We start from the raw sequence: 21,228 nt of genomic DNA, 5'->3' as shown, positions 1-21,228 counted from the left end.
AAATAAACAGGGAAATTATCAAAATGTAAATCTGTGCTTGCAACTGGATTTTTAAGCGAAGGAATATGTGTGGTACCCCATGCATCAAAAATGTCGACAAGAAACAAGCATGCCAAAAAAGACAAATGCACCCACATCGCAAGGAATATTTTGTCTTTTGATTAATAAATATCTATTATATGCACGATCCATTTTTGTTTTTCTTTTAAAAAATACTGAAAAAGGTAATGATATAGAATGAAGAATGTTTGGTTTATGAATATTGCTGAATCATTAAAATTATTTGAATAATGATTCTAATAGATTCCTTCTTTTCAATTGAAGAAAAAAGCAAATGAAAATGTCGAATGTGAAAATTATCACCAAAAATAAGCAAACTTTCAATAATCTTATATGGGCATATCTCTTTGCAAATAAAATGTTCTCCTTTGTTCTTCGATCACTTTCTTCAAAATTCCTTTTTCATGAACATTTCCTTGAGGTTGTTTCATTTCTTCTTCAAGGCGGAGCTATCTGAATGTGTAAATTGCTTTATCAATTGTCGAGTCTCGTTTGCCTGTAATCATCATCTTTCATATAAATGTCAAGTTGCAAGACACATGCTTGCAAACTTTACCGTCTTTTCGTATTGTCTTTTCTTATCTTCATCCTCAGTGTCATTCCTTCTGTCTCGTCACATCATGCATCATCATCTTCTCCAAAACTGCTTTTCTATATTCCCTGCCTCCTCAAGCCAAATTTTTCTTCACTAAAAAAGATTTTATTTTTGAAATTATTGCCTTCTCCACTTCTCTCATTTTGTTCTTTGTGAACCCCTTTGGCACAAACACAAATGCCATTCTGTCTCACAAAGATGTTTCTTTCACCGCCTATGACATACGGCTTCTGAGGAGGTGTGCCATTTGGCAAAACCGATGATGGAACAAAACTCTCATCTCACAACACGAACTGCTGTGTGTGGTGCATTAAACAGGATGATCCAAAAGGAGAGGTTGCTGATGGAGTGGTCTGTTGAAAGACAGTCAGAACAAATGAAATAGGAATATTATGAGTGAAAGAGGGTAAAGCATCTCCGAAGAAGGAATTGAATCAGAAAAGCCTTTGAGAATGATTTATTCGTTATTTGGATTGAAATTGAAACTTTGTTATTTTCAAGTTTCAATGATTGTGATGTCGAAGGACTGAAGAAGAAGAAGAAGAAGAAGAAGAAAAGGAGGAGGGAAAGAGGAGGAGGAAGAAAAAGAAGAAGAAAACAGTGAAGTAGACGGTGAAATTTATTTCAACCAATAATATATATTTGATGCTTAATGAATAATAAAATAATCGTTGAGATCTTTTGATAATCCCCAATAAAAAGCCATTTCCAAAATTCCTTCATAGAACCAGACAATGCTGTCTTCATGTCCTTCTTCCTCCATCTTCTCACGCAACCTTCGATACAGAATCATTTTCTGCTTTGGTTTTTCACTTTCTACTTTCACCTTTCCATTCAGCCAGCTCAGCAAACGAAAATAATGTAATCAAGCCGTTTTTCTTTTTGTTTTTTTCGCTCAATATTCTCGAAAGCTTATAAAAAACATGAGTGCTTTTTTTGTAACTTCATATTCAATTGTTGGTCCATGCATTTCCTCCAGAAGGAAGTCAACAGCTTCTTCACACAGTAAGTGATCAGAAGATTCTGCTTTATCCAAAATGACATAATCAAAAACAAATAGCCCTTTTTATGCACTTTTCTGTGGTTTCTCTTCGCTGCTCTGCACATACATATAATAAGTATTGTTAGTCTGGTATATTCCTCATTTTTCATTTGGACTTTTAGAGAATAAAAATTCAATGTTTCAAGCCACCTCAATAAAGCAATCTCTTCTTTTGCTTCTTTCATTTCTTTTTCTTTTTCTTTTCTCTTCCAATTCACACATTCTATCAGCTCTTCCATTTCTTTCAGAGCTTCTCTCATAAAATGCAGCTCATTCGTAATTAAGCCTTCCAAACTTCTTGTATCATCCAATTTAGATACCAAAAACCCCCAACCTGGTTGATAAGCAAGATGTGTGAGGTTGGGATGCTCCTGATGATATTGGATGATTTCTGTGATCTTATTTAAATGTGATTCTTTTTTCACTTTCTAAAATAAAAAGTGGTGAAAAATAAAAATATAAAGTATACTAAACAAAAAAGAAATGCCCATGCCCTGTACTTAATGTTGCTCAAAGCCAACAAAGCTATTTCCACTTCTTTTTGTGCTTCTTCATTTTCCTCTTTGTTCAATGCAACTTTAAGAAGAAAAGGAACGCAAATAGGCATCAATTCTGAATTTAATATGTTACTTAACAAAAGATAGCATTCGCAAAGATATGCAAGAAGCTTTTCGTTCTTTTCTTCATTTTTCTTATCTTCCTCAATAATCGTCTTCATAAATCTTTTGTTCAATGAAGAATTGTAAAATCCAAAGCACATGGAATAATTCATCACTTTGCAAAATACAATATGCTTCAATAACGAAATGGTGTTTTCCAAAGATATTTTCTTTTCTTCAATCATTTTGTGAATGTTATCTAACATTTTCGCTGTGAAAACATCCCTGAATTCTTCTTTGTTCATTTCTTCAATTTTCTGCCTTTGTTCAATTTCAGAGCAATTCTCCAGCTCACAAAATAATTCTTCAAAATAAATAAAGAAAAGAACGCAATCATCAAGAATTCAAATAAAAATAGTTTACAGACCATTGAATTTTGGAGATGGAAACTCCTGCATATTATTCCAAGCCAATTCATTTAGAAACCATTCGCAATTCGGAGTAAATATCGAACAACCGACCAGTTGAAAGGAATAAAACAACAATGAATGAAAACATTGCTCAATCAATAAAATATAAGCTCACATACTGAACTCATTTACATTGACATTAATGATAAGCGACTGAAAAGCAAAGAAAATAATAATTGAAATATGGGATGATATTTTTTGATTTATGAATTTTGTTCCATAAAGAATTTTCGAACATATTTCTCATTTTTTTTATTTTTCTAAATACGAACAAAACCATGAATAGTTTGGAATAAACTATGATTTAATTCAAATAAGAAAGAATAATTTCACACATATTTCTTGTTATGGATTCAATAATCGAATTGATATTTCCAAACGTTCAAACATGCTTCTTCAACATTAGTGTTTCTCAAACACTCATTTGCCACTGGATTCATTTCTTTTTCTTTCAATTTATAATTTTCTTTTTTTTTTTCTTTTTTGTGTTTTCATTTGTTATATATGTGCGATTATTTTTGAAATCATATTTTTTCATACAAAAATTTTGGTGCAAAAATATTACTTGAATATCAATAAAAAAAATTGAAAAGTGAAAAGGCTCATTGAACACTATTTTGTCTTTGATTCGGAAAAACCATTTGTTTTCTAAAACAATTATCATGCTTTTTCTCTTTTGAATGAAAGTATTTTTGTTAATAACAAGAAACCATTGATAAATCAACACCCCGAAAAAATATATGATTTCAAAAATTATCACCCATATATATATATATATATATTTTAATTAATTCATTATTTGGTTTTTTCACATGGGACAAAATGTGGGAATTTAGGTGTTTTAATAGAAAAATTTGCACTGGGAATCATTTGAATTTTGTCCAAAAACAACGAGAAAAAGAATCTTATAAAAAAATTCGAAGTTATTCAATGATTTTTATTATTATTATTATTATTATTATTATTATTATTATTATTATTATTATTATTATTATTATTATTATTATTATTATTATTATTATTATTATTATTATTATTATTATTATTATTATTATTATTATTATTATTATTATTATTATTATTATTATTATTATTATTATTATTATTATTATTATTATTATTATTATTATTATTATTATTATTATTATTATTATTATTATTATTATTATTATTATTATTATTATTATTATTATTAGATGAATTGCACAATTTTTGTGTAATTATGAAATTTTTGAAAAAATTTGAAATTCGTATATGTTATTTTGAAATAATCGAGTAATTTTGAAATTTTTCGGAAGAATTGAAAATAAGGCAGTTATTTTAAGTTCCACCAACAAATTTCAAGTTAAAAAAATTGTGGGAAAATCTCAAATTTTTCTCAATTTTTTCCCCTTTTTAATATAACTGAAAGGATGTAAAAATAATAAGTGTTTTATTAATTCAATTAAAAGAAACATTTATTATTGATTATATTCAACAATTTGTGGATGGAAAAATTTTGTTTCGTTGCCAAAAAAAAGTTCGAAAAATTTTCTTGGAAGAGTTTGGAAAAACAGGAAGTAACAAGTCACAAACATGTGATGAAAATGTTTAATTTGAGTGTATTTAATGATAACAAAGAAAACCTGACATTACTTCTCATGAATTCAGATGACATGTTAAAAAAGCATTCAATGAAAATTTTCAGAAAAAGAAACAATTGAGATAATTAAATAGTATTTCTAGGCATTGGAAAACTGTCAGTGATTAAAGAATTTGACATTTTTCTTATCAATTTTCTTTCTGAACTGGCTTTTGAGTTGATCTCCTTTATCAATTTTTTTTCCATCTCTTTTCTGATGGAGTATTCTGTCACTTTTCGATAGAACACTCCATCAGCTGGTTCCAAAGAATTACTGTCAATAACGATGTTGGTTAGCCAACATGCTATTTTTGCATCTGCATCAATATTCTGTTTTCCACCTGTATACTTATCCGACAATCTGAGCCATAACTTTTTAAGTCGGCCAAAAAACCATTCCACTGGGATTCTGAACTTTGCTAGACTTTTATTGAAATTTTCGATTGACTTTTCCATTCTGCCTTGAGATTGACTTTTGTTGCAAGTGGAAGAAGTCATTGAATTACTTGCATTTGAAGAAGGAAGAGGAGGGTGTGATGCGCAGGGATGAATTGTATCGTTGTTTGAGCTTGAAGTTATAAAAGACGTGTCCGTGGAATTCTGTGAACATGTGTTCGGAACAGGTGAAAAAGCCAAAGAAAAAGAAGAATTGAGAATTGATGAAGGGGATTGAGGAATTGAACTTGTTAACGAAGCGAGATGAACTGAAGATGAAGGAGAAAAAAGTGAAGAAGAAGAAGGAGATTGATTTTGATTTGTGAAACTTGATTTCGAGAGAGGCAAGAATGCAGACGATGAATTTGATTTGGAAGATGAAGAAAAAGATTGAGGCATTTCTGACACTGAACATGAGACAGCAGCAGACGATGTGGAAATTTCAGAATTCAAAGAGTTGAACGAAGAATCTGATGAATAAATAATCTCCGCAGATTCAAATGAAGTTGAAGATGAAATATCATCAGAGATAGTTGAAGAAGGAGAAGGAGAGCAAGAGGAAGAAGAAGTTTCTAATGAAAATGACGAAGCCAAAGAAGGAGAGGAAGAAGAAGATGTGGATGGAGAAGATGAGCTTAACGATGAGTTGCATGGAAAAGAATTGGGAGATGAACATGAAATGAATGTTGAAGGTGTCAAACATAATTTTCTTTGACATGAAGATAATTTGCTGTTCGTTGAGTGTTTTTTAATTGGTGTTATGACATCGATATCCGTGAAATGACCCTGATAGCCTTTGTCTGCAACAATTGCCCATCTGTCTGTGTGAAGAGTACAGTAATATTTTTCTTTTTCTTTGTCCGTCATCTTCAAATATTGGACATATCTTTCTTTTCCTTCACGAAACAAAGCCACATCATGAACACCTCCCATTACAGCATTTGACACAAATAAAGCTTTATGTGGATACCATGCGGAAACAGCAACTTCAAATTTCATGCTGTAAACTTGATGGTGTCCATCGTATAGCAGCTTTGAATCTTCAAATGGAATTGGAGGAGTAGAAACTTTGATGGTTGTCGCATCAACCAAAAGAGCAACTTGTGGATAATCTTCATTCAAAGGCAATTGAGGTCTTGGAGGATTGATGAACATCTTTTCCAGTGCATTTAATAAAAAAGGTCTTATATTCTTGATCGAATTGCAAGCCATTGATTCTGAAATTCCAAGAGAAAAGGCAATTCTTTTTAACGTTGTTTTGCTTGAAAGCCATTCCAAATAAACAACAATTTCGTCATGTGTTGTCAATCTTTTCTTTGGACCCTGTTTTGGAATTGCGCTTATTTCTGATTGAACTAAGTTGCCTAATTCAATAAGAAAGTCAATTGTTAGCCGAAGATGTTCATCATCTGGGTTATTCAATAGAGAATCAAAAAGAACTCCGTAGGTTTCATTATCATCCTCATTTTTTTCGGTGTGAATTTCCATTTGATTTATTTCTTCAAGTTGTAAATCTCTTCTCTCTTTCAATGAGTTGAAATCTGGTAATTTATTTCTTTTTGAAGCAATTTTTCCTTTTTTCTTCTTAGGTTTTGTTTCATTGCTTGAAGCGTTCAACTGTTCAGGCTTGCCCCTCTTCTCAGATTTTGCCGCCTTCGATAATTCAGTTGGAGAATTGTCAGAATTGTCAGAAGAGGAATATTGATCTCGCTCTTCTGATTCTCTTCTGTTGAAGCAAACCGAACCGATTTTACGTTTTGAAGGAGTGTAGTCAGAAAGTGAGTTTGAATCTGATTGATCTTTGTCTATTGAAGTGTTTTGCATCACTGTTGCTTCGATATCACTTGTTGAGCAGTCTTCATGACTTACAGTTTTATTTTGGGGAAGAGTTTGTCTGCAAATAATTCTTCAAAAAATTTCCAATGGAATGACTTTCAACAAACCTCAAATTACTTATTTCGTTGCTTTGTTCCGGCAACCCAAAGAATATTGTTCCAAACAAAGATGAGGGAAGAGCTGTCATGTTGTTTCTGTTTGACATAATGAAATTAATGGGAATAAATCATGAAACTTGTTCATTCATCCATGACTTTAGATACATTTAAGATATTATGTAAATGATGAATGTTGAAATAAATGTTTGAAGAAACAGTTGGTTTTATTCACTTTTCTATCTTTTCTTTCAATCTTTCTTTTTTTGAAATATTGATTTCAGTAGTGAATAAATATTAGAAAATATTTTGTGACTTGCATTGCCTGTGAAACCATGAATGCAATCATTGAAAGCAATCATTAATAAATCGAAGCAGTGCCTTCAATGAAACAAATGACATTCTATGTCTTTTAATGAAGAAAAAATTGACAAAAACCGATGATTGAAAGGAAAAAAAGCGGCGTTGTCATCCGATTCATAAAGTTTGTTTCCATTAAACCACAACAAATATGATCCGAAAATGAACAGATCATATCCATGGAAATGATTTACCGCTGGATAAAGAAAAAAAGAATCAAATATTCACAAGCGATATACTGATTTTTTATTTGTTTTTGAATTAATGGATTTCTTCTACTGTTATATCTCTTCACGTAGCAATCGAATTACTGTGCGTGGATCATATAGTCGTTTGAATAATCTGAGTTGAATGTGAATATTTGTTCAAAGTCTTATTGAACAAAATGTTGATAAAAAAGGAAATACAACTAATTTTTGAACCGCTCTATCAGTAATTAGACACAAGATACAGGATTTGGAGCTTTTCACAGACTAGATATAAAATCCAACAATACGCAGTTTTGTTTAACAATTTTTCCATGGAGAACGAGCATACAAACATTTTGCCTTATGGTTTTATTGATATCAACTTTATCCATCACGTTACGAATCCTCCAAAATATAACTTGACATTATTTGAAATTTCATATTTTGCAATATGAAAAGATTCTGAAATGTCTTTCACATCTTTTTTGCTCATGCTGCATACAGATCAGCCTTTCCATTCCGAAGGCAAAGAAGCGAAGAAAAGAAAATGACTGGGGTGTTTGATCAGTCCATGCGGCTGTCACCACGTGTGATGCAGACACTGAATGGATATGCTGTGGTGCTTTCGGCGACAATTTCAGTTTCGCTGGTGAATCTGCATCTTCTTCTTGCAACGTTGGTGTGTTAGTTGTTTAGGAGAAAGTGGATCTAAGTTTCGAACTGCGTGAACGCGTTCCATTTGATCTGCATTCTGTTTTATCCTTCTAAGTTACAACCTTCCACAGCTCAACTGGTGTTCCGATCTGCTCAGTCGAGGAGTGTGACTGTGAAGACAGATGACGAAGTGATAAGATGAGGAGTTGTCGAGAATGAAGTGTGGAAGATTGAGGAGATAGTGGTGAAACTGGCAAGGAAGATTCTGGAGCTGAGGGAGAAACACAATGCAAAGGTGAAGGAGCTGATGGAGCAGCTGGTGGAGATGAAGAAGAACATAGAGCTCAACAAGGAGGAGTGGTGAGTGTGGTTAGCAAACAGATACTAATTGTTTGGCGATGCATGCTGACATGCTTTTTTCACTGTCCTCTGCATAGTGCGGGATGGTTTTATCTTTGGCTTTGTTGATTCTGCAGTTGGGGCCGTGTGAAAAGAACCAGGAGAAAATTGCAGTAATTATCAAATATGGAAGTGCTGTGGTCCTTGTGGCACACACAAGTGGAATAGGAGTTGTTGTGAAGTTGGGTGTTGGGTGAGCTTTGCCGGAGAAGGAAACTGCTGTGGAGGAGAAGATAAAAGGAGGGGAGCAAATCCTGGGATCAGAGAATGATCGGAGAAGAACGACGCTGGAGTCAATTGTGGAAGCATTGATGATTCTGGTGGTTGTTGTGAAGGAGGAGTGAATACAACTTTGCGGAAGAAGATAAACGAGAAGGAGAAGGAAATGAAGATGCTAAGGGAGCTATCGAAAGTGTATGAGCGGATGATAATTGAGAAGAAGGCGCTGTTCAATGAGGTGATTGTGAATGAGCAAATGATTCTTGCAAGATAGAAGCAGCAGCAGTTGTAAATAAAAGCGTCGCATGAAGTGAAGGTGGAGCGGCTTGTTGGGGGGAAATGAGCTGGAGGAGAAGGTGTGTGGAGGGGGAGGGCATTGTTGGAGGTAGAGAATGCGGGACAAATAAGAAAGGGGCGAGAGAGTGGTACAGAACAAAGAGGAGATGGATGAACAGAATAGGAGCCGAAGAAAACGAAGAAGAAGAAGAAGAAAAAAAAAAAAAGAAAACGAAGAGGATAAAGAGGAAGATGAAAAAGAAAAGAAAGAGGAGGAAGAAAAGGAGGAGGAAGAAGAGGAAGAAGAGGAAGAAGAGGAAGAAGAGGAAGAAGAGGAAGAGGAGGAAGAAGAGGTAGAAGAGGAAGAAGAGGAAGAAGAGGAAGAGGAGGAAGAAGAGGAAGAGGAGGAAGAAGAGGAAGAAGAGGAAGAAGAGGAAGAAGAGGAAGAAGAGGAAGAAGAGGAAAGGGGAGAGAAGTGTGAAAAGGCAGAAAATAAATAGATGCAAGTTAGCTGAATGTGATTCAGCTTTCGCCACACCACGATGCGAAGAGAAAGCAGAAGAACTGAATGCTTGCTGCAACTCCAACAGTGGAATAGAAAGAGGCATGGAAGGCGACTGTTGTTCAGTGGCTGGGAAAGAAGCATGCAGAGCAGAAGAAGGGTGAGGCTGAATGATGGGAGAAGATCCACAGGGAAAAAAAATTCCGGAAGTTTTTTGATGATGTGTGGCTATCCGGGAGGTTCACGTGTAAGAAGTTCACAAGAGATGAGCAATTATTTTTATTGTTTTTCAACATCGTGCTGTTGAAGATTCGTTGGAGAAGAAAATCAAGATGTTTTCTGATGTGTTAAAATGGTTGAAGTTGGAGAAGGTGAGGACAGAGTCATCTGCATTCTCGAATTTTTCTTGAACGACAACCAGACAGAAGCAGCGTAGCTGAAGGATGTGATTAATGCTCTGCATGATTTCATGTTTTGTTTCGATGTGATTTCTTCTTCGTGTTCGTTGCCAGGAGAAGCTTGTGGAAAGATCACGTCTGTTCAAAAGGAATCTCTTCTGCGAATGTGCAATCCACAGATTTCACAGGCGCTGTTGCTTTGTTCCTTCCGAGATGCACACATGTTGTCTGTGTGCAGTCCGCCTTCATTTGCTTCGGTGCTGGAAGCGTTCAAATATAACGACTTCTTCTTGTTGTGTCTTAGGAAACCGAATTTGTGTAATACAACTTACTGGAGAGTTCTTCTAACTTTGAATGAATTCAGAGTGATTACGAAGAATGTGAACAGGAACTGCATCGCACTGTGAGTGTGCTTTCTGTTGCATCTGCGTGAAAATGGATGAGAGCATTGGTTGGGCTGAGGTGGTGAAAGGAGACTGCACAGAAGGATATCTCAAAGAAAGAAGGGCAGATGGCGCTGTTGCAAATGGTGCGGCTACTGGTGGTACTGCTGAGGCTGCAGCTGAAGAGGAATGAGGAAGAAATGTCGAAATGTTTTGAGATGCTGCTGTGGGATGGACAGTGAGTGATGAAGTTTCACGAGACGATGATATTGAAGATGGAGAAGGAATTATATTTTGCCAAGATTCATCAGTATCTGCTTCTTCAGAACATCGTTTAGATCTCCTAAAGAACAAAGAATTGGTGATCAACAAAATGTTGCGGTCCTTTGAGCCATTATTTGATGTGATTGATCATTTGATTTCTCATCAAAAATTTTCATCAGTGTTGTAATCTTCATAGTTGCATTCTTCTTTTCCTTATTCTTTTTCTTTAATCTCCTGTTTCTTATCGCAATCATTTTCATTCAAAAAATTGTTCGAATGTAATAAATATATCTCGAATCTTGAGAAAGCATTGTTTTCTTTCATTTGATTTCCTTCAAAAAGGCAGGAAATGTTGAAGAAAAAGAATAATAAATGAGGAAGAAGAAGAAGAAGAAGAAAAGATGATGACGACGAAAAATGTTTGAAAATTGATTTTCTGTCGGATTGACTGAAATTTGATTAAACATTCAGTTTTCCCCAAAAGAGATCAGGAGAAGAGATGGTATCAACAGCTATGGAATAGAAATGGAAGTTAAGACAAATGCTAGAGAAAGCAAGCCCAGATGATGTGAAATTATAAAAATGGTCGTTATCCGAAGTGATTCAATCTGCAACAAATCGCACATTGTTGGCGTTTAACTGGAGAACATGAGCAGATGATAACGGAGCTGTAGCTAATGGAACTTTCATGGAGGGTTCGCAGAAAACTGTAGACTTAGTGAGAAAAGAGTTGTGTAGTATCATGTTCCAACATTATAAGTTCCATTTTTTTAGAATATTCTTAAGTCATTAATATTCACATTTTCTGAGCAATTCACAAGAGCAAGTTCCTGTTGAAACTGAAATGAGAAAAACATTAGCTGCTTCAATTTTAACCTGGACAGTTGCGCTCATACCACTTTGTCCATATATCACATAAGTATTGTCATCGAAGTCTACACTTCTTATTTCTGTTATTGTTCCTGTAAATATGTGAACTTCATTTGCATAACGTGGAAAAAGTTGATTTATACAACGGCTGATAGAATTACACGGATAGCTTTCATTGATCCCACATGAAAAAGCACCTTTGGAATTTGGTTGAGCAGCAGTTGAAAAAACAAATCTGGTTCTTCCTCCAGCATCATTAAGCCATTCACTTTTGTCAATGTTTGAACCCGAGTTTGCACTAACTCTGTTTCCTATTTATCTGTTTGAACAACAGTTTGGATGAATGTTGTTTAGCGTAAAGTCTTGAGAAGAATGCCATGTCCACCTTTCACACAAGTGTTATTGCGGAAAAAACAGTAGAAAAATTAAATTCCTTTATTCACTGCATTGATTTGTGAGCAATCAGCACCTCCTGCTGTCATCGAAAAGCAATTGCAGAATAGGCAGTTATTTATTAATACATTGTCCATTGAAAGCCTATGCTCATTTTAACCACCTCCAGAACCTGAAGAGTTAAGAACACTGCAGTTGAAAAATAAACGAATTAATAACACATTTCTTCTGCCTCTCGGTTCTCTTTGCACGCAGATCAATTGCCCCTCCGTCGTTGCCTGAAGAGTAATTTTGAAAGGAGCAATCATCAACCATTGTCTGTACATCAACATATTCTGATGAAATTCCTGCACCTCCAAGTCCATTGGTTCCTTTCGCTGAACGTTGAACAAATGTGGTATGGAGCAAAATACATTCTGCTATCTTCAATGCATCTATTCCTCCACATCCTGTAGAAGAAGCATTACATTTAGCAAAAGACGAATTTTCAATATAAAGAACGGTTTTTTCACAGCCTTGGAAATAACGTGCACCTTCATGTTGCGATGCGCAACCATTCCATTTCCATAATGAAAATGACGAACTTTCTGTTGCATCCATTTTATTTTTCCTTGAATTTGAATATTATTCAATTCTCTCTCACCTTGAGATAAGTATTTTTCATTTGAATTGCTCAAACCAAGATAAACAGTTAAAATGAATGCATAAGTTTTTTTTCAAATCTGAAAAATTTTTCACCGTGATAACTTGTGAAACACATTGTCCCTCATATATCTTGTTCAGAAACTTTCGTGATAAAATGCAACGAATCTTATGTCACCAGAAAACAAATATTCTAATTGATCAAAAAATAACATCAAATTTTTCTTTCAAGAGTCATTTTTTTTTGGATCCTGAAGTTTTTCAAGATATTCTTTCTCATTTGTGAATTATTGAATATTGATGATTAATAATTGCAACGGAGCGTTTCATTACTTTCTCCAATCAACAAATATTTAGATCCTTTGAGACTTTTTTAAAAATTTTTGACCTTTATCATTCATATGAAAAAAAATTCAATGAAAACTTTCAAACTGTCATTATAATGTATTTGAAAAGAACAAAATAGAATTCAAAAGCTTATTTCGAATATTCATTAACTCATACTAAATAATTTTGTTGAAAATTTCTTCTATAATTAATAACAATAAAAAAACAACAGAACATTTTTTTTAAAATATGATTAGAATAACTTCACGAATTTGCATAATATATTTTTTCAGAGAAAAAATTTTGTCCACCTGAGTTATTGCAAAATTCCCCAAAAATTTCAAAATTTCCATAGACAATTTCAAAATTATTGGGTAATTTTGAAATAACCCAATAATTTTGAAATTATTTTTTATTTCACAATTCATCTATTATTATTATTATTATTATTATTATTATTATTATTATTATTATTATTATTATTATTATTATTATTATTATTATTAAATACGAAGAAATGGAATGCCCATAAACTGAGTTGACATTGATGTCAGTCGGAATGTTTGAAATATCAAAGTTTTCATTGAATAGTTCATTTTGAAAAATCATCTGGTTTTTACAAAAATCTCATATTTTGATCAAATTTTTGTTCCCACTCGCGAAACTTCACTTGAATGGAAACATGTCATTAGCAATGTTATTATTTCTTCTCCATTGAAATTTCATGTGTGGGAACAAAAATTTTATAAAAATATAAGTTTTTAATTAAACCTGGAAGCTAAGTTAAATGAACTTCTCAAAAAATTTTGACATAGTGGTGATTACGCATGAGATTATCACTTTTATCGAGGTGTTGATTAAAGAAATATTTTTTGTATTTGGAAAGAATTTTTTCTTTCAAATGTTATATGCATTCCAATAATTATAAAAGCCAATGAAAGAGATGAAAGAAAGACACAAATGACTTTTGAAAATATTACAACTGGGTGATTCTTTTTGACTTCACATTTTTCTTATCAAAACATTCGAATTCACAATTTGTCGCAAATACTTTGAAATCGATCTAATATTTAAATAAAAATCTTAAATGAACTCTGTCTTTCAATGACAACACGCATTTGAAAGACAATAATTTTAAAGTATGAAATTCTTTTTTGAGAATTCTTTTGCAAATAACTGTAAATTAGAAAGTAACACATACCCCGAAAAAATATAAGATTTCAAAAATAATCACCCAACTATTCGGAGTTCATTTTTTGAATGTTTATTGAAAATTATCATACCAAAATTATTTAAAGAAAAAATATGATTTCAAAAATAATCACCAATATCAGAAAACATATTATTCAGAAGAGTTCATTTGCTAATTGAGAAATGAATGCATTTGTTGTTTTTGGAAATGAATATGTGTGATTATTTTTTATATCATATTTTTTTTCGGGTGCAAAAATTTCAAAGGTTGTTTAGGATTGGAAAGAGATTTTGTATTCAAATGCAAATTTTATCACAACTGTATTTGAGTAAACGCATTTGTATTCAAAAATGATGAAGATATCTTTTAAAATCCTTTTCATTTTTTAATGTTCTTTTGTTGATATTCAAAGGAAATTTTCGAATCGAAATTTTTGAAAGATAAAATATGAAATCAAAAATTATCACCCATATGTTTTCAAAAGAAGCAAAATAATAATGATTGTCATTGATTTTCTCGAATTCAAAATAAAGTATTTCAAATCGGATAGCAACATTTTTGGATTTGTTTCAAACCAATTCATATCGCTAATGCTCCTTGTGTTTTGAACAATTATTAATGAATTTCATTGAAAGATTTTCGAAATTGAAAAACATGTTTTCAATATCGGATAATGGAAAGCGAATAGAATAAGAAAAACAAACCAAACAAATTTTCTGAACTCTTTTTTTGAATAAAAACAAAAAAATTTTTTTATTTTCCCTGAAAACTGGAAATAAAGACTCAACGAAAAAAGCTGATGAAACAAAAACCATTTTCTTGAAGAATACTCTGTTGATGTTTTCTTGTTTGTTAGATTGAAAATAGATAATTAATGAAAGTGAATTGATTCAGAATGCTATCATATTCATTTTCTGAAAACTTCAAAATGAAAGATAATTCAATGTCATCAAAAAAAATTGAAACATCAAATAAAAAAAAAATAAAAATATACAAACAAGATAAAAAGAGACTTTTGGAAAGAATTGAAAATATGTTAAAGATATTAATTTATAGAAAGATTGAGAAACATATCTTTAACAAGCATTAGTGGTATAGGGGCAGCATGCTAGCCTTCCAAGCTAGCGACCCGGGTTCAAGTCCCGGCTAATGCATCTTTTTTCCTGTTTAACGAATTTAAGTTCTTTAGTTTTTTCTTCTTTATATTTCTAAATTATTTCGATATTTTGTGAGTATTTGCGTTTGGGGTTATATTATATTATATACATATTTTTTGCGTAACGCGACCGAAATGCTTCAATTAATACGAAAATTCTTTCATTTTGTTTCAACTGTTTAAACGTAAGAAATAGATGAAGTGATTCTTGAATTAATCTGTGGTTAGCCATCCGTGCTATTCTTTTTGTGCTTCATTTCCCTCTTCTTCTGCCACTTTTTCATCTTCTGCGATTGCATGCAGCAAATCAAAGCTGCCCCATCTTCCATTTTTTCGTGACTTTAACAATTCTATTTTTCCGTCTATCTTCATTTGCTTCCTTTCTTCTCCTCCTTCCAAGCTCGAGACCAATTCAATTCTAAATCGTCTCTTTTCTTCCTCCCTCCCCTTTTCACTCTCTATCCCCCCTTTTTCTTTTGACTGTGAGTTTTTTGAGGAAAATTATTTTTTCAAAAAAAAAATTCAAAAATTTGAAAATTAATAAGTTGAAAATTATCAATGATTTAAAAATAAAATTAGAAATGAGGTCATTAAAACAAGAGAGATTTATTTTTATCTCGTAAAATCAAACATATTGGATTTACAAAAGTGATCCTTAAAATAAGAATAATAAAAATCTTCAGAAACGATAAAACCATTTCAAGAATATTCAGCAACAAGTGAAGAATAGAAGCACTGCATCGAACTTCCCCTTTGGTCCTGGTCTTCTTCAATGCCAGGGGATTGGAATGTTTTCTCAGTTATCCTGTCTTCCTGCTGTTCTGTCTGGTCGTGCTCTCCCTTGATGATTTGCTCGAGGGTGGAGCTTTTGTCTCCTGCCCTCTGCCACCACGACAGATTGCGCCTGACCTGCGCCAGGAATGAGGAAGAGGACGGAATGAGCGAGGCCAGCGGGGCAAAGAGAGGCTCAATGCAGAAGACAGAGAACGAAGATTCCATTTCAGGAAGAGTCTTAGCCACGACAGACACAACACACCCTTCCTCCATCTCCCTCTGCCGCTGTGCCAACATCTCATGCAGCATCCGCTCAGACCACTTCAGAGCAATTGGGAAGGGGCGGCAGAGGTTGGAGATGTCACATGCTTTGATGATGAGCTGCAGGAGAAGAAGGCCATCTGCCTCGTCCAGAGGATGGTATTGTGTGGCAGATGAGAGTGGAGTGAGAGAGGGAGAGGAAGACGTGTTGGCACCAGATGACAGTGTGGATGATGGCTGCAACGACGAAGGAGAAGAAGAGGAAGAGGAAGAGATCGAAGTGTTTGAAGAAGAAGAGGAAGAAGAGGAGGAGACAGGCACAGTCGATGGAGATGTTGATAAAGGAGAAGGCTGAGCCGATCCAGAAGATGGAGAAAGAGAAGAAGAAGAGGAAGAAGAAGAAGAAGAAGGCTGCCCTGTTTGTGAAGGTGTGTTCTTCTTCGACTCCTTTTTGTCGCTTCTTTCTTTGTCGTCTTTCACCACTTTCTTTTTGAGGGCATTCAGCTTCTGGACATAAGAGAAGTGATGTTCCATATCAGTAGCCATGATGCAGTTGATGAACTTCTTCCTTATCTGCTGCCTCTCCCACCTCTTTTCTCTGCGGTGGAATCCAAACAGAGAGAGCAGAGAAGATGCTGTGAATGTCTTCTGCTCAGCACTCTCTGTGCAATCGCTGGTGTCTTCGTCGCCTTCATCACTTGTGTTGTTGATGTGGGTGTTGTCTGTCGAAGGCGACTCGCTCATCAGCATCACATCGCTCCCCTCTTCGCTCATCAGCTGCCATCCACGCAGAGTAGAGAGAGACTCCAGCGGAGAGTAGTCGTTGAAGAGCAGAGCAGCCACACACTCAGAGTTGACAACAAACGTGTTGTTCAGCCCAGGATGGTCGATGTCGTGGCAGAGGGCAGAGAGGAAGAGAGAGAAGGAAGAGAGAAGGAAAGAGGGAGACAGCTGCTGAGTGGCACGGATGGATGAAGAGGAATGCCTGCGAAGTGTCCCTTGGCGATGGGAAGAGGGTGATGTTTGGTTGGTGTTTTGGTTGGTGTTGGGTGTTGATGATGAAGAAGATGAAGATGAAGATGTAGACGAAGAAGAAGATGAAGTCCCGCTTGATGCGGATGAGGTGTTAGTTCCATCAGATGCAGCATCAGTTGATGAAGCATTTGTAGACTGACTGGGTGATGTTGAAGAAGAATTAGAAGAAGAAGAAGAAGAAGAAGAAGAAGAAGAAGAAGAAGAAGAAGAAGAAGATGTAGTTGTTGTTGAAGGAGCAGCAGAAGTGTTGGAGGAGAGCATTTGGATGACAGAAGGGGAGGAGAGGAAGAGGGTAGAGCATTGGGTAACATCAAATGCATGGTGGAAGGTGTGATATGCATTGAAGGGAGAGTAGCAGCACCGCACATTGTGGATGAACCGGCGCAGATGGAAGTCAAAGAATGCCTCTGAACAGCTGTCACTCTCTGGCCCTTTCTGCATCGATGCCCCTGAACTTGACGATGAAGAAGAAGATGAGGAAGAAGAAGAAGAAATAGTTGATGCTATCTTTGAAGTGATATCCTTCTCATTTTTCTCTGTTCCACCGCGCAACTCCAGATGCTTCAGTGAATCGTCACTTAAGATCTGCTCTATTCTTTCTCTTTCTCTCTTTCTCTCTTCTCTCTTTTTCCTGTTCTTCTCAACAGCTTCCCTGTGCTCTCTCCTCTCCTCTTCCCTCTTCCTCCTCTCTTCCTTCATCAGCTCAATAAATGGCTGCTCTTTGAACAGCAGGAAGAGTATTTCTTCTAACTCATTCAGCGAATAGAGAAGAGGGTCAAATGAAAGCGAGTGGATGTGTAGTGGCAGAGTTGTGATGCTGCCAATTGGATTCAGCGGGCGAGGGACAGAACGAGATGAGGTGTATCTGATGAAATGGGAAGGGAGGGTGCGCACATCAGACGAGTGAGAGCGCACAGCCAAAGGAGGAACCATCCAGGCAGTGGAGGATTTGAAGCATGGGCCATACAGCATCTCTTTCTTCTCCTTCTGCTCTCCTTCTGCCTCTGATTCTTTGCTCTCATGGCAGTCAATAGACAAGCTGCTCCTGTTCTGCTCTTCTGTCTTGTGTGGATGGACTGACGTGTAACAGCAAGGGTCGAGATGCTCACCAGACAGTGCAAGAGAAAGAGCAGACGAGAGAGGAGCAGGAAGAGAAGGGGCTGAGTGTGCATGGGCATCAGAGGAGCAGAGGGGACGGCGGGAAGAAGGGCGGATGGATTCGATGAAGAGGTGGGGGTTGAGGAAGATGAGGCGATTGAGTGTGCGGGAGGAGTGGAACTGAAATGGGGCAGAGGAAGAGAGAGGGCGGGTGAATGAGGCTGGGAAGGTCCAGCAGCAGTTGTTCATCTTCAGATCAATCGCTGTTGAGGAGTTGTGTGTCACAGGCGATGGCACAAAAGATGGAAGAGAAGGAAGAGAAAGTGGATGAGGAACGGAAGGAGTCTTGCTGTTTCTGAAGAGTATTCTGAGCTGTGCAGGTGGCTGAGAGACAGCAGATGCCCCGTCGTATGTGAATACTCCGTTTGGCTGCATGGCAACTGGCAGTTTGGCAAAGACTGCGCCCAATGCAAGATTGATCCCATTCACAAGGAGAGAGAGCGGATGGGAATCAAACAGCTCCACTGGCTTGGTGGCATTCGCTGCAGAAATGACATAGTTGGTGAGAGATGACATATTTCCATTGATTTCATTGGAAGAAGAAGAAGATGATGATGAGAGTCTGTCTGTGTTGTGATTGGAGTTAAATGGAACAGAATCAGGTGTGTGTGCAACAAGCTCAGCTTTGATGAGAGAAGAAGAATGAGACGAAGGAAGTATATTGGAGATGCTATTTCTGTTGTTTGTGTTATCCGTTTTGATTCCTGAAGAAGAAGCAGACAAAGTCATAGAAATTGAAGAGGAAGAAGAGATGGTTGATAAACTGGAGGTAGAGCCAACGATAGCTGGAGATGAAGATGAATAAGATGAAAGAGAAGATGTCGAAGAAGAAGAAGAAGAATCAGAAGAAGATTCAGGAGATGAATTAGAATGACCATCTGATGCAGATAAAGAGGAAGGTGTATCAGAAGCAAGCCCAATTGCAGCAGTGGCAGAAGAAGAGACAGAAGGACGAGGAGTGGAGAATGGAGACAGAGTGGAAGGAGAAGCACTGCCAGAAGATGCGAGCAATGAGGTTGTCTGGAGAGGAGGTGTGGATTCAGCTATCTTGTTCAATGGAGGTGGGTCGAATGACATGGAGAAGGGAGAAATGAAGATTGAAGTGTCGATGTCAGGGAGAGGGTCAGAGACAGCCACATTGTCAGCCATTGAAGGATGTGCTGAATGAGAGGCAGATGAGACAGATGAGGTGGAATTAGAAGAAGTAGAAGAAGAAGATGCTGTTGATGTTGATGTTGATGAATTATTCAATGGAATATGTGCAGCAGACGATGAAGGGGATGCCAAAGAAGATGAACTGTTGGATTTTGATGATGAGCCAATGTGTTGCGTGGTTGGAGGTGTAGTTGGTTGGATGCCTGTTTGAGAAGAGTACAGCTGCGAGTGCTGACTTGAGAAGAGAAGCTGTTTTGAAGAGAAAGGCTTGCTCTGAGAAGGAGGAGAGGCAAAAGAAGGATAGCTGGTTGGGATGATCTGGCTGGCTGTGGGGGAGCCAGCGGGAGGGAAAGGAGAAGGAGAAGAAGACGGATTCAGCCACGAGGGGAGAGAGACAGTGGACGAAGTGTGGGTGCCGTATGCAGTGGATGAGAGTGGATGGGCAGAATATGTCTGCAGATAAGGAGATGACCGCGAGCGTGAACGAGGCGTGGAAGGCGCTGTTCTTCTGACTGGCTCGTTCAGACTGCCTGCCATTTCTGGTGTGAGTGCCGATGGGCGTCTGCTGTGGCTGGGCTGCATCTGAGGCGGAACAGGAGAGGGAGGAGACATCGACCGAGGCCCGTGCCTTTCGTCTATCTCTTTTATGAGCTCTTCGTATTCTTCGTCTTCTTCCCAGTCGTCTTCTGCAAAACCATTTCCATTTTCGGCGCCATACAAATCGGCATTTTGCGCTTCACGCTCCTTCCTCTTTAAGTCCAAGCACATCACCACCTCTTTTGTTGTGTTGACTATCAGCTCCACCGACCGCTCAATTGCAGCTCTGTACGAGGCAGATGCAAAAGTAGATGAAATGATGGACGACTGAGAACCAACAGATGAAGGAGAAAAATTATTTTTTTGCAAGTTTCCTGATTGTGTTGATGGTGTAATGGGAAATGAAGTTGCAAGTGAAGTGTGAATGGATTCCACCAGCCGATCCAAATGATACAAAATTGTTTTCTAAAAAATAATTATAACGTTAAATTTACAGTAATTAATTATTAAACCTCAGGATCTGAATCAAATCTGGTTGGTGTTGAATCTTTCGATGGCAAATCTGAAGAAGAACTTGTTGTTTGATGTTGGTTGATCAAATGAAGATACATTTCTCTGAAAGTCCAGCGAATGCAATTTTCAAAATCAGTCCCAGAACAGGGATAAAAGAGGTAATTTGTTGCACCATCTCTTAAACAATCCAGAGCAAGTTTGATAGAATCTTGAGAAGTAATTGCTGTCAAAAATTGAGGGGAAACAAGCAATGAAATAATAAATTTTGTAAACGAAAAATCTCAACAATATATACCGAGCATTGGAGGTTGTGAAGAAGAAAGCCTTTGTCTAACTGATCTTACAAATTCTGAACCTAATAATGGACGAGAATTAACATTAAAAATCAAGCAGTTGATATCTGGATGTAATTCAAGAATTTCAAAAGCATCAGTTGTTGTTTCGCAGGAGTAAACTAAAACAGCAAGCATTAATTAAAAAAGAAAATTTATTTAAATAGTTGAACAAAAAATTAAATATAAAGAGTATTAAAAGTGAAAAGTTTCGCTTTAAACCTTGAACATCAAGAGATTCAAGAGCTTGACGTTCTTCTATTAATCTTGATTCGTCATTTTCAAGAAGCAAAGTAATTACCTCACTGAATTTGGAGGGGAAATGAAACGATTCGTTGAATGTATCTGATGGAGTAAAAAACGTACAATCAGAGAAATACGTTTCCATTTTTCCCCAAATACTTTAACGCAAGATGATCAAAACCATTGTTTACTTTTCAGTCAAATAATTTTTTGAAAATTTTTGAAAATATCAAAGAAATATATC

The 21,228-nt window shown here is 36.0% G+C and overlaps 4 protein-coding genes across 4 annotated transcripts; 2 read left to right on the top strand and 2 right to left on the bottom strand.

Annotated features, from left to right (window-relative positions):
* Positions 1 to 5,073: 5,073 nt before the first annotated feature.
* Positions 5,074 to 6,863, bottom strand: MONOS_1414 (uncharacterized protein; the record flags this gene model as incomplete). The annotated part of the gene is made up of 3 exons (XM_067866918.1): positions 5,074 to 5,091; positions 5,231 to 6,716; positions 6,766 to 6,863. The coding sequence occupies 3 exons, from the start codon at positions 6,861 to 6,863 to the stop codon at positions 5,074 to 5,076; spliced, it is 1,602 nt and encodes a 533-aa protein (XP_067726736.1).
* A 985-nt stretch (positions 6,864 to 7,848) lies between these two features.
* MONOS_1413c1 (uncharacterized protein) lies at positions 7,849 to 8,551 on the top strand (the record flags this gene model as incomplete). The annotated part of the gene is made up of 4 exons (XM_067866916.1): positions 7,849 to 7,980; positions 8,071 to 8,119; positions 8,218 to 8,324; positions 8,393 to 8,551. 4 exons carry the CDS (start codon positions 7,849 to 7,851, stop codon positions 8,549 to 8,551), a joined length of 447 nt encoding a protein of 148 aa, XP_067726735.1.
* A 361-nt stretch (positions 8,552 to 8,912) lies between these two features.
* Positions 8,913 to 9,206, top strand: MONOS_1412 (uncharacterized protein; the record flags this gene model as incomplete). The annotated part of the gene is made up of 1 exon (XM_067866895.1): positions 8,913 to 9,206. One exon carries the CDS (start codon positions 8,913 to 8,915, stop codon positions 9,204 to 9,206), a length of 294 nt encoding a protein of 97 aa, XP_067726734.1.
* Positions 9,207 to 15,071: 5,865 nt separating this feature from the next.
* On the bottom strand, positions 15,072 to 21,129 carry MONOS_1411 (putative 3'5'-cyclic nucleotide phosphodiesterase; the record flags this gene model as incomplete). The annotated part of the gene is made up of 4 exons (XM_067866885.1): positions 15,072 to 20,361; positions 20,409 to 20,632; positions 20,705 to 20,863; positions 20,964 to 21,129. The coding sequence occupies 4 exons, from the start codon at positions 21,127 to 21,129 to the stop codon at positions 15,676 to 15,678; spliced, it is 5,235 nt and encodes a 1,744-aa protein (XP_067726733.1). The 3' UTR covers positions 15,072 to 15,675.
* Between the last annotated feature and the right edge of the window lie 99 nt (positions 21,130 to 21,228).

The sequence above is a fragment of the Monocercomonoides exilis genome (assembly GCF_001643675.1).
Source record: "Monocercomonoides exilis strain PA203 chromosome Unknown scaffold25-1336746, whole genome shotgun sequence".
NCBI classification, from domain to species: domain Eukaryota; phylum Preaxostyla; order Oxymonadida; family Polymastigidae; genus Monocercomonoides; species Monocercomonoides exilis.
Note: the sequence above shows the minus strand (reverse complement) of the source record. Positions and strands in the feature narration are given on the sequence as shown.